This window comes from Macaca mulatta, chromosome 13, assembly GCF_049350105.2.
Source record: "Macaca mulatta isolate MMU2019108-1 chromosome 13, T2T-MMU8v2.0, whole genome shotgun sequence".
NCBI classification, from domain to species: Eukaryota; Metazoa; Chordata; class Mammalia; order Primates; family Cercopithecidae; genus Macaca; species Macaca mulatta.
This window is the reverse complement of record NC_133418.1, coordinates 19,557,939-19,571,345: the sequence shown is the minus strand read 5'-3', so window position 1 is coordinate 19,571,345 and position 13,407 is coordinate 19,557,939. Positions and strand designations below refer to the sequence as shown.

At 47.6% G+C, this 13,407-nt stretch overlaps 1 protein-coding gene across 4 annotated transcripts in view; it reads left to right on the top strand.

Moving 5' to 3' along the window:
- EDAR (ectodysplasin A receptor) overlaps positions 1-13,407 on the top strand; it is a 102,622-nt gene that overhangs the window by 15,005 nt on the left and 74,210 nt on the right. For 2 of the 4 annotated variants that reach the window (XM_077958987.1, XM_077958986.1), the window contains exon 1: positions 6,917-7,024. The exons of the other annotated variants lie outside the window; for them this stretch is intronic. In XM_077958987.1, coding sequence (XP_077815113.1) covers positions 6,992-7,024 — 33 coding nt within the window. In that variant the 5' untranslated portion in view covers positions 6,917-6,991. Of the gene's footprint in view, positions 1-6,916; positions 7,025-13,407 lie in introns of those variants that run through there. 4 annotated transcript variants of the gene reach the window in all.

The window sequence follows — 13,407 nt, the reverse complement described above, 5'->3', positions numbered from 1 at the left end:
CAGCTCCCTGCCACGGGAGCTCCCCGTGGCTGGTCCTATGTTGCCCCTAAGTGACTGAGCAGCAGCCAGGGCAGAGCAGGAAGCTCAGTGCCTTCGGTGACCTGGTCTCTGTAATTGCACTGTCCCTTCTGCCCTTTTTTCTGTTGACTAGAAATGAGTCACTAAAATCCAGCCCATTCTCACAGGAAGAGGAATTAGGCTCCACCTTTTGAAGGTGGTATCAAAGAGTTTGTGTTCGTGTTATAAACCGCAACACCTGACTTCTAATGCCAACTCCTCTTTAACTTCTGTGTAACCTTAGGCAAATCGCTCTAAATCTCTGGGCCTCAGTTTCTTCTTCCATAAAATGAGAGAGCTGATCCTATCTCTAATACCCTTCCTCTTAGCCCTCACACCCTCACACCTTCATTCATTCTGGGTATTTATTTACTAAACATTTACTCGGCTCTCTGCTAGAATGCCTGGGGAGTTTCAAAAAGACTGATGCCTGGTTTTAAGTCTCCCCTGGTGATGCTAGTGTGTGGGCAGGGTTGAAGGTCCTCCTCCTGGTGTCATAACCTGAAAATGTGATGTGCACGCAAATCACCTGGGGGTTTTATTACAATGCAGATTTTAATACCGGAGGTATCGGGTGTGGCCTGAAATTTGGCATTTCTATCGAGCTCCTGCGTAATGCAGTGCATCCCAGGGACCACTCTTTGAAGAGCAAGTTCCTAGATGCTGGAAGAAAGGCACAGAAATATAAAGATGATTCCCACCCTCACGGAACAAGGAATTCAGTTGGAGACAGAAAACATGTAGCCAGCACCATCAGGGCCTGACCGCCTGCCCAGGATGTGGCCCAGGCACCAGGACTGAGTCGGAGGGGGTGAAGAATCCCCCAGTGAGCCCGGTCCCGTCCGACCCTATGATTTCCCCACCATCAGCATCATCCCCTGTCCCCTCATCTCCGCAGCAGGACACAGCATCAATCCAGATCCTCTGTGATCTTTGCAAGTCTTCCACAAGTTAGGTCGTTTTGCTGAACTGTAGTTATTTCCACAGAGAAAGAAAAGAATTAGCAAATGTATCACTTGTATTTGTTCAGTCATGTAGACTATTCTCCAGGTTAAACATCTCTTTAGTGAGCCTGCTTTTATTGGCGCCATGAACAAATTTAAGTGTGTTTTCTGAACTTATCTTCATGGAGTGAAATTCTAGGCTTATGGAAATTCTAGTAAAATATCTTTTAAAAACCTGAAAGTAACCATCATCCTAGCTTTTATTCTTTCTACCTTATGATTTTTCTGTCTTCTCCACAGGGACCTCTTCCTATCCCCTGAGCAGGAAGGAAGTGAAGTATTCGAAGAATCTTGGGCCTTGGTCCCCTGCCCCGCTCTGGTTATTCTCTCTCCCTGGGCCCAGTGCTGTGTGGCCTGCCTGCACTCCTGTCCACCTCCCTGCCCAGCCAGGCTCCCTGGGCACCGTCCAGGGGCTCCAGCTCCCAGACCATCTCCACTGGGTGTCCTGCCCTCCCTGTGCCTCTATATAACCAAGGCGATGTGAGGATCCTCCTCACTTCATATCTCAGCCTCTGAAACAGACTCCTAGGTGAACTCTGGGTTCCCAGGTTCTCTTCGCACTAACCTTTACACACCATTAGTAGATTAATAGTCCTGAAATATTTCCTGCATCCTGTCACTGACTCCAAACATCTCATGTCTCCTGGTGTCCTAAAGAAGCTTCTGGCCGGGCGCGGTGGCTCAAGCCTGTAATCCCAGCACTTTGGGAGGCTGAGACGGGCGGATCACAAGGTCAGGAGATCGAGACCATCCTGGCTAACATGGTGAAACCCCGTCTCTACTAAAAATACAAAAAACTAGCCGGGCGAGGTGGCGGGCGCCTGTAGTCCCAGCTACTCAGGAGGCTGAGGCAGGAGAATGGCGTAAACCCGGGAGGCGGAGCTTGCAGTGAGCCGAGATCCGGCCACTGCACTCCAGCCTGGGCGACAGAGCGAGACTCCGTCTCAAAAAAAAAAAAAAAAAAAAAAGAAGCTTCTGTAACTCAAATGCGTACCACCTGGGGTTCTGCCAAAAAAGCAGATTCTGACCCACTGGGCCTGAGGTAGGACCTGAGATTTTCCAGCTCTGAGGGGCTCCCAGGCGATGCTCCCCTCTCAGTGCAAAGTTCAAGCAGCAAGATTCTGCAGGATGAGGTCCCACTACCTATCCGTCATTTTCCACAGGGGAAAGTGTCTTCTGAGCCAGACTCATCACGTCACCCACATAACCAAGGCTCAGATGTCACCAAAGCCTGTGCTGGGCCGGCAAGCCCCTCCATTAGCAATTTCCCCACTTTTAACTGTGTTTAAAGAAATGTTTAAAGACATCTGAGTTGTATGTTCTTATGACCCAGATTGAACTCTGGATTCTCCTTGAAGCGTCCTCTAACTCAGTGATTCTTTTGCCCCTTTTTGGATCCCTGCACAAGTTAGCTCTTCATCACACACTGCCTTGCATTGTTATTAATATTTTGGGATTTTTGTTTTGTTTTGGTTTTGGTTTTGGGTTTTTTTTGAGACATAGTCTCGCTCTGTTGCCCAGGCTGGAGTTCAGTGGTGCGACCTCGGCTCACTGCAAGCTCCGCCTCCCAGGTTCACGCCATTCTCCTGCCTCAGCCTCCCAAGTAGCTGGGACTCCAGGTGCCCGCCACCACACCCGGCTAATTTTTTGTATTTTTAGTAGAGACAGGGTTTCACCGTGTTAGCCAGGATGGTCTCCATCTCCTGACCTCGTGATCCGCCCATCTCAGCCTCCCAAAGTGCTGGGATTACAGGCGTGAGCCACCGTGCATGGCCTATTTTGTTTGATTTTGATTTTTTTTTTTTTTTACATGTTTCTGTCTTTCCAGCTAGCTGCTGAGACCCCTGGGACTGCAGCTCACACATCTTTCACTTCTTTTATATTTCTTTCAGCACAGAGATAGTGTTGTGCCTTTAGTAAGCACTTAATAAATATCTTTTCTTTAAATGACTCAAAGCAAAATTCCTGTACTTAATGAAAAATTAGTTTGAGAAATAAAGGGAATAAAAACACAATTGAAACAGAAAGACCCCCCTTTTACAGCCCTCCGTGAATAGCATATAAAGGTCTGCTTCATGCCAACATCCTCACCGAGTCCTTGGGGCCAGGACCTGTATGCCTTTGGAGGCCTGGCGTGGTGTCTGCCCATAAACATTTGAAAAATGCATGATTCCTGAGTTCATTAATCGTTCTCCTCTCACCGAAGACACAACCATCTGAACTTAGCCAGCACATACAGATCAATAGCAGCAAGAACAAGACCAAGAAAGTGGGTAATTTCAAATGAGGTCTTGGAAAGACAGAATCAAAGTGCATATCTAAAAATAGGTGGGGCGGAGGTTGGAGCTGAGGGCAGAGAGAAGAGCAGAAAGAAAAGAAGGTTGTCAAAGCCAAGGTTCAGCTGCCGGAGATCAAGAGCAGCATAGGGCAGAGGAGGCTTCCTTCTTCATCAGCCTTGTTGAATCCAATTCTCAAGGAGCTAAAACCATGACTGTCACACAAGGTAAACTGTGCATCAGGGACTCATTCAGCTGCTTAATGAGGGATCCCTTGAGGTGGCCTCGCTGATTCCAGGAGCATCTGAGGAACGGAGTAAGTTAGGATAACAAAACTGCTTAAGGTCCCACAGAGCAATGAAGTCTTATAAACTTTGTGGTTGTCTTTTTTATCAGGCTAAAATCTGCAAGCTAACGTGTAACCCTGCCGTGACTGGGATTTGGCCGAATAGCGCATAGCAGAGTGAAGCTCAGGTACACGCCCCTGGAGATGACATCATCTCAGGCAGGCCTGGGTCCCTGGAAAGCTAGTTTCCTTCCACATGACCTTATTTCCTAGCGTTCGATGACTTTTTGTGTCAGCATCTAGCTCTACCAGGGCTACCCAGAGTAAAGGGGGCAAATTCTGGGCACAGCAGTGGAGAAGAAAGAGCCAGCTCACTTCTTCCCTGACACCATGCCTGTGATCAGGAGGCACAACAGACAGACTGGTCACCACGTAGCCTTGGCTTGCCCTCTGAGCGTGCCTACCACCCTTCTGCTCCAACTCTCAACAAGCCAGAAGGTTTCTGTGGGCTCCATGTTACCTCCTCCTGGTTAGAACTGCTAGGGGGCAACCTCCCCAGACCGAACAGAAAGCACTACATCCCTGATTTGCAAAGCTTCAACCGTCAAAAGGACGCATGCGCCATTATTTTTCTATTCGGGATGCATAATCCAGAAAAAAAAAAGGGCTCAGAGACCTATGAGTTAAACCATTCCATCTCAAATGTTGAAGTATGTCTGGGTCAGCCCTGATTTAGTAGATCTAGGGGGCTCCAGGTTCTTCATTTCCAACAGGCCGTCTGGCGATAGTGATGCAGCTGGCCTGTGGACCCCACTTGGAGAAGAGACAGTTTCCACTAAAGTGAGAACAATGACAGTGCCTTCCCCAGGTGGTTGCTGTGAAAATCAGATGATATTGTCGCTGTGCAGCACTCAGCTCCATGCCAGGCTGACCTTCCGCCCTGGGCCTGGGACTGAGGCATTCTTGGGACAGTGGGCACATGGCCTAGCCTCAGTAACACGTCTCTCTATGATGTCTCCACGCGTCCTGTTCTGTGTGCACGAGCTGTTGTCTGCACCTGTGGCTGGGGCCCTCTGTCTCCGCAAAGCTGGATTTGACAGGTCTTAGACTCGCTAATCTTGAGGGTTTTCCATCTTTTGTTTCTGTGAAGTCACTGCTCTCAATAACATTGTTACATGAAGAGAAATTTATCTTGGTGGGTTCTTACTTTCCTTTTAAAAAATATCCACCTATGAAGCTCTCAAACAAGCAGAAATCCACCGTCTAGTTTTTCCCAATAGATTGTGTTATCGGAAGCTTTGAGGGATAAGGGGAAAAGAAATTGGTTTATGAAGTAAAATTGAAGCAATTAAAGGATCAAAATCACCTTAAATTTTTCTACAAAGACACACTCTGTCAGGCATGGACAGCCCCCTGCTCTTTCAAGTTTTATAGCCACCCCGTTTTGGCAGAAAAATTAGGAAGTCACTTGTTGTGCACAGGACTGTTGTAAACCTCTTTGATAATAAAAAAAGGATAAAAAGACAAGTAGGAGAGCCGTAAACACAAACTTTAAAGGCCTGGAGAACAGCAGGCTTCCCCTCCTCTGCTCCTGCTCTTAGCCCACAAGCCCTCAAACCATTTTCTACAGCACATTTGCTGCAACCTCAGGGACAACATGAACTATTGAAGTAAAAGAAAATTCTAGCCTTTGATATTCTTCTTTTTTTTTTCTGTTTTTCCCTGTGAAATATGAACCTACAACTGATTATCCCAGGGACTTGATCTCAAAAACATAATTTGGCCGGGTGCAGTGGCTCATGCCTGTAATCCCAGCACTTTGGGAGGCCAAGGCAGGTGGATCAGTTGAGGTCAGGAGTTCAAAACCAGCCTGGCCAACATGGCAAAACTCCGTCTCTACTAAAAATAGAAAAATTAGCTTGGCATGGTGGCGGGTGCCTATAATCCCAGCTACTTGGGAGGCTGGGGCAGGAGAATTGCTTGAACCTGGGGAGCAAAGGTTTCAGTGAGCCAAGATTGCACCACTGCACTCCAGCCTGGGCAACAGAGTGAGACTCCATCTCAAAAAAAAAAAAAAACTACACACACACATTGGCTGGTCTTTGGGACAGACTCCAGTAAAGAGGGTCCTGCTCTGTCTTCCTTTCGCTTCACCATGTTTGTGGAGTTGTTTGTCCTACTCGGCAGTTTAGCCAAGGATAGTGGTCCCCAGGCAGTCAATCTTCCCTCCACTGTGCTCCCTTCCAGGGCTGGCACGTGGCCTCTGCCAGCAGGGAGCCCTGCATGTGGGCTCAGTAGCTTGGGAAGCCCTTCTCCACAGGCAGAGCCAACACAGCTGAAGCTCATTTTCTCAGAAACCCTATAGCCAAACACAGTAGTGCTCCTGAAGTCAGTAGGGTTTCCTTACTATTTGAATGCACTTGGGCACCACAGAACTCTCTGATGACTTCTGTTCAGACAGAAGTTGACCATTTCCTCAGTCTTCAGGTTGAAAGAGCACCGGGTATGGCTGAGACCACAGGCTCTAACCCTGCATAACTGCACTGGGTCCCGTGACATGAGGCATAGGACTTCCTGTGCCCTGTGAGGAGTCACTCCACAGGAGCTCCGCCTGTGACTGGCCTCCAATACCACTGCATTTCTTAAAGCTTTGAAGGGACTTAATGCCAGTCTCTGCATAGTAAATCTAAACCCTTCACCCAAAGTTCATGTGTTAATTGCTAAGGTCATCTGACTTTAAAATATTGATAACAGAAATAACAAAGACGGAACTTGAGTAGGCAGCAACATGCTAGGCAGATAGGTCTTTGCATTCTTGAAATTTGATACATAAGATGGCAGAGGAGATAAAAGACCAGGAGGAGAGGCTTGCTTCAAAGTTGGTCTTATCAAAACACCTTGATATGTTAATGACTTTCTTTACAGAAGTTCAAGGCTATAAACTGCTTTAGATCCAAGGATATGGTGATGCTGAATGTTTTAATTGTGGTATTAACAGCCCCAGTTGTAAAAGGGAAGGTGTCACTCAGAGATGAGGGACAAGGCCCAAATTTTATAACTGAATTTAATTGGCACTGATTTGAGGTTGATAGTACCTGGTTTTTCCAGTTTTCAGGAAATACATCTTTGCCTGGGGGGGAGAGGGGGGAGCACAGAAGGGAAAGGTGGAGGGAGAGTACATGATGCAGGAGGGGAGGGGAGGGTGCTGCACATCAAAAGGCCCATCTTGAATTTCCTGTGATGTGCTAAAACCCCAGCCCCCCACCACCACATCAATGCACAGAGCAGTCACACCTCTCCTACATCAAACCCCAATTACTACACACCTAGGGAAGGTGCCCAGCTCTTCCACTGCAGCAGTCACCCAAATGAGAAGGAAGGAGGCACACAGACACCCAAAGGTAAGAGGAAAAGACCCAAAGCCAGTAGAGCCAAAGAGGAGAAAATCCTGATGGGGTGAAAACCTTCTAAGGATCTTCCTGTCTGTAATGTCTTTCTCTCCCCAAAAGACCTGCATCTGGGAACAACTGGGTCATTTATTATCTTTTTTTTTTGAGACAAAATCTCGCTCTGTCTCCCAGGCTGGGGTGCAGTGGCGTGATCTCGGCCTCCCAGGTTCATGCCATTCTCCTGCCTCGGCCTCCCAAGTAGCTGGGACTACAGGCGCCCGCCACCATGCCCGGCTCATTTTGCTTTTGTATTTTTAGTAGAGGCAGGGTTTCACCATGTTAGCCAGGATGGTCTCGATCTCCTGACCTCGTGATCCGCCTGCCTCTGCCTCCCAAAGTGCTGGGATCACAGGCGTGAGTCACCATGCCTGGCCCATTTATTATCATTAAAAGATGTAATCATGACACTCCGGACACTCAAAAAAAAAAAAAAAAACACCACTACCCTTCACACACACACACACACACATGCACACACACACACGTGCTTCACGCACACACATACTTTTCTGAGTGGGTGGCATAATTAAAACATGTTCGGGGGAATATTAAAATAAGTTTTTAGAATGTTCACGTAAAAGGCAGGTTGTGCTTTTGAAGAGAGTCTTAGATCATTAAAAAAATGTTAAATGTTAAGCTGAACTTTATATGATTTAATTAGAATTAATGAATCGTTCCTTATTCCAGACGTGCTGTTGTTAAGTATGTTTTGTCATGCTACACGGTTTGTGGAATTATTTCCAAACATTTGGGGTCTGTGGCTCTCTGGAAGGTCTTCTGATTAGGAACCTCAGCTCTCTGGGTAGAAGCAAGCCAACGGCTGCTGCCTGCTGTCACTTAGTGAGCGCCGAGTGTGGTGTAAGGGAGAGTGTGGATTCCAGCCCTGGGAAGCTCTCCTGTGGACACGCCTCCAGGACTTTTTCTTTCTGGAATTGGAGTGCTATTTGCTGCTCCATTTGCTCAGAGAAAGCTAGTTCTTTCAACAGCAGTCCCTTTGTTGTTAAAAGATTATCCTCATTTCACTCACTGGTGACTGTGGTTTGGTTGGGTTTTTGGATTTTGTTGAGGTTTTTTTTCCCCCCAAAGTACCTGATTTCCTCTTAGAGTAGGGACTTTTATTTCTCATATTTTGGGGTTCCTCTTCAGTCTAGGGAAGGATGGACAGCTCCATGACCTGATCCCTTTTCGTCACAGTTCCCTGTTAGTGGGACTGCTTTTGAGTCGTGGCATCATGTGGCAGAGACTGAGATTTGAACTGGAGTCCAGATGACCTGGCAGGGGCTTCTGGCTGTAGCACAGCTCACCGGTGGGACCTCAGAAAAGTCCTGGATCTCTCAGAGTCTCAGTTTCCCCAGGAGTAAATAAAAAACGTGCCCCATCTATATAAGCCTGGATGTTTTAAATTAGAACATTTCAGGGGGTGGGAGGGATCTGAAAGACTATCTTCTGTGCTGCCCAGTGGGGTAGGCACAGCCATATGTGTCTGTTTAAATTTAAATTAAGTAGAATTCATTAACATGAGAAACTCAGTGCTTCAGGGACGCTGGCCACAGTTCAGGCTCGGCAGCCACAGCGGCCATAGTCCTGGACAGTGCCAGGCTCGGCTGCCTCAGCTGATGGTTGAGGAAAACAGTCCAAGAAGTGAGTCTGGGATTGGCCCGTGCTCCAGCCAGAGCTGATCCTACTGGCTCCTCGGTCTGTGGTCATCTGCTTCTGAGTGTGTGGGTGTCTCTCCAGCTAGCTCACACTTTCCTCCCTCTGCCTCATCTTCCCAAGAGAAGGAAGAGTCTACAGATGGAAGGGCCCCTCTTTGCAGGTTGCAGGCCCCAGGCCAGGCAGTCCTGTGATACCCACAGCCTGGGAATTGCCCAGAATTGGCCGCAACATTCTGCAGAGCTCCCAGGTTCATTCTTCTGTTGAGAGGGCTGCTGGCTTTTGCAGATCATGGAGCTTTATCAAACGGAGTCTCTAAAACCCCTCTTGTAATTGTCTTCTATCTTGACTATATTGCTGTCCACACCTGACTGTGCAGGTGCTATCATCCTGTAATTTTACAAGATGAAACCGTTGGGGTACACTGGGTAATGGGGGACATGGGATCTCCCTGTATTATCTGTATTATCTCTGTATTATCACGAACAAGTGCACGTGAATCCACTTTCAAATAGAAAGCTTAATTTCTTTTAAATGTCCTTGTGCAATTTTTATAATTCGAATCTCTTAAATTTTAGAACGTCGGCTTTGGGCATCCTAGAAACAGATTTCGAAGGACCCTTGAAAGCAAACTGAATTCTTTTCCCATAGTTGCTGTGAACAATTTAACAGTGTGTGGTGCGTGATGATTTTTGCTTACGTAGCCCTTTTACATTGGCCACAGAATTTCAGATAAGAATACATCATGTAAAACTTCAGATGTATTTTCCCAAAACTGGAATATGTCTTTGTTGTACGACTCGTGCACACACTCAAACGGTTGAAGTTAGGGGTCTACAGCGGTTTGTGGCCTCTGCAGGGCTGGACAGGGGACTTACAAGTGACAATGAGTGAACTTCACTGACACAGAGCCACCGGACTTTGTTCAGTTCGATTGATCGCTGGCACAGATGTTCCTGACAAGGGTAAGACAAGTGCACAGTCAGCTTCCCTGTCCTTGGCATCTCTGTAGCTATCTCTCCTTATCTTGGAACAACACTGGGATTGTCTGCAGATCTCTTGTTTGTAGATCGTTGACAAAACCATTGAAGAGTGAGGATCTTTGGATTTCTGCTTTTAATTCAGCATCATTCTGTTGAGTCTCTTGGACAGAACAGTACTGCGGTTGATCTTGAAAAGAGTGTGTGTGCGATGGTGTCATGCCAGCAAGAGGTGGCCTTTGCATGGAAGGCCCTTGGATTGCGTTCCTTTTTCATCACTTACTGGTTGTTTGAGCTTTGACAATTATCCCAAACTCTTTAATCCTCCATTTCATTATCTGTAAGACAGGCACAACACTATTTCATAAGATTTTCCTGCGAATGAACTTTGGTTCACATGTGTGAAAGGCTGTGAGAGTGTCCGAGCATCTCAGTGCAATCTGCAATGCACTATCTGCCATCAGGGAACCCTAAGGAAAGCCTGGGAGGCTGCCTAGACAGGGAGTTCACAGTCTCACTTGGACATCTTTGTGGATTTCCTTCTGTGATTTACACAAAGAAAAAAGTCCGTCCAGGATTTTATCCAAACTGTTAGATTCTGGGAGAGGTGTCAGGAGAAACAGCTCATGACTTAACTTACGGCTGTGCTTCCCCTCTTTGATTTCCCTGAACACAACTAGAGTTTTTCTTACAAATATTAACTTGGAAAAATGAGAGTTGGCCCAGCCATGCTTGCTATGGACTCACGGCTTCCATTCGTTTCCAGCACAGGGGCCATTAGTGTGAAGCAAGGGTCTCTCTCCCGGGCTTAGGCCATGAGAGAGCAACAGCAGGTTAAAAGACCCAACATGGGCCTGATCACTTCTTACCTCTTCCAGGAAGCCTCCCCCAGGCTTTTCTGCGCCCACCCAAGGCTGAGTTGTGCCCAAGGCCCCTTGCATGAGAATGAATGCGTTCTGACCACAGAGTTTCAGAAAAGAAAACATAATTATAACACCATCTGCCAATGAGTGCTTATTTAATGTAAGTGTCTGTTTTTGCAGAACGTCCATAATCAAAAGAGTAGTTCCGCCTTTGGCACATAAATCTGACATAAGCAGCGGGAACCAGGAGCTCTACCTCCCTCTGAAGAGGGCCTGGCTGTGAGCAGGGCAGGACAGCCAAGGAGGGTGGCTGGTCCCAGAGAAGCTGTGCTCCAATGCTGGCTCCTCCCTGCCTACCTCCACTGCTGTTAGGTGCACCGGACGCCCCTGAGTGAGCGAGGGGAGGCCAGCCTACACTACTGTGTCCTGAGGGCAGAGGTCCCCAGGCTGCAGTGTGTCTCCCCCTCTTAATTATTTAGGAGGGAAAGGGCTGGCAACTGTTCCCTTTCTTGAATCTGTTTCTTTATCCTTTCATTAAAAATTGTGGTCATTCTTCTTTTTCTCTCTGGGCCTCCAAAACCCAGTCAGGGTCAGGCCCAAAGGTTCTGCAGCGGGGGCCACTCTGCAGGGCCTGCTCCAGTGCTGGTCGGGAGGTGGCCGAGCATTTCTGCATCCATGTGTGCTCACACGCCATTCATTTATACGCCTGACCTCTGACCCAACAATTCAACCACTGGGACTCTATTCTAAGGAAATAATTAGAAGTCTGTCCATTGTGTCTTTTGTGTACCTTGTGGCATTCATTATAATAGTGAAAAACATTGAAATAAAGTTGAATGTCCAACCTTAGGGGATACTCTTGGTACATTCACACGGTGGAATACTATACAGCCATGTTCCTGAAGAGTATTTCAAATGAAGAGGCTCATTAAATCCTTAAGCAAACAGGATACAAAACTCAATATGCAATATGACTCCTAATGATATATCTATATATCTATACATAATGAAAGGAAATATATCAAAATCTCAATAATGTTTCCATATGGTAGGACCAGCAGTGATTTTTAGTTTTCTTCTTTATACTTTGACATACTTGAAAACTTTTTACAATTAGTATATACCGTTTTTATAATCAGGAAAATGTGAAAAACACTGAAAAACCTATCAGTGACTGAGCCAGTGTGGTGGATGTTGTCGTCCACTAAAATTCTGGTATCCTGTATTTTGGGGGAGCACCGCAGGTGAACCCATAGAGGTACTCATCAGCAAGAACGTCTTGAGAACATAGACCACCCCCCACTAAACATTCTGAGGCAGTGATCACTTTTTTTGTTCAGACAGTCTCTTAGGAAAGTGTCAAACCAGATCCTAAAAACACAGAGTTAAAACCTTGGGGAATCCTCAGTTTGGGGCTGCTATGGACAAATAGAGAAACTGCAACCCCGGGGATAACTGGTGGTTGCCAGGACACCCAGGCCAGACTGAACCAGGGCTAGAATCCCCACCCCGCTCCTCTTAGCACCCGGTCCTATCAGTGGACCCAGCCACAGGGTGTGCAGGGTGGACAGGCCAGCACCCAGCCTCCCTCTTGGGAGGGCACTGCTTTCTCAGAGCCACCGTGGCCGCGTTAGTGCATCGTGACATTGACTGAGTGGCTGCCGACTAGCATGTTTTAAATGGAAAGGGCCCATGTAGTATATAGCACTACGTAACACGGTCTAGGCTGGAGAATGTCATGTAGGGCAGGTGTTGGTTTTGCGTGGATACATGTGTGCTTGTATGTATGTGTAAGTGTGTTTAGAGAACGCTTGAGTTTCTTGAGAGACCTGTGGAAAAGCTGGTGTCTCGGAAGACACGTCTTTCTCATTTTCAGCCAGCGCTCCTCATCAAGCTCCTGAATCCCCTGCAGACATTTGGCTCTCAGAAGGCAGATGTACGCTGGGGAAAGGCAAAATCCCCACTGCCCACTGCCCCGGCAGCCATTCACCGGGTATCCAGAGCTGAGACCCAGGGCACATGCCACATCTGGCACTGGCCTGGCTGGAGCCCCAAGGGTGTGTGAGGCCCCAGCTCCCCTCAGTCCCATGACTGCTGTGAGAACCAGCTCCCTGGAAACCTGACAACCTGAGTCATCTTGGCACAGGTTTTAAGCATCACAGAGAAACAAAGCATTGAAAGATGCAATATTCTGTTCGTGAAAGACCCAGGAGGACATGCACTGGGTTGGAGCAGGGAGAGCCCCAAGTCACAGCACAGCGTCCCCTGCATTTGCAGACACTGAGGAGCTCTGATTTCTCTGCTGCGTGTCTTGCTCTTTGGGAAAACAAATCTCCAACACCAGATCATCTCTCCATCCCCAAGGCTATGAAAGTTCCCAGATCCCAGACCACACGGCTCCATAGGCCATCATCTGCCCCTCTGCACAAACTTGGCCTTGCAATGGCCCCATCAGCTTTACTGAAGCCTTGGCTTCCCCCAGGCCACCTGCCACCAGCATGCCGCATGTACACTGCATTAATCACGATACTAACTGTTCCAGAGTCAGGAATTCATGGGAAGCCACAGAGAGCTAGTGTTGACACACATATTTTTCTGGCTCTAGCCCACTTTCTAAGCATGATTTTCGGAGCACAGTGTCCCGTTCTTCATGGGTGCCAATTCCAATGGCCTCAGCCACTGGCCATGGAGGCCACTTCATGAGGACTTGCAGGACAGTGGCATTCTATGATGTGGATGTGGCTCTCAGGTTCTCTCATGAACTGTGTTGTCACCTGCCCCAAACCTGGTGCCATTTCCCAGCCAGCCATGAGCCTGGAAAGCCCACTATCTCTGGCTG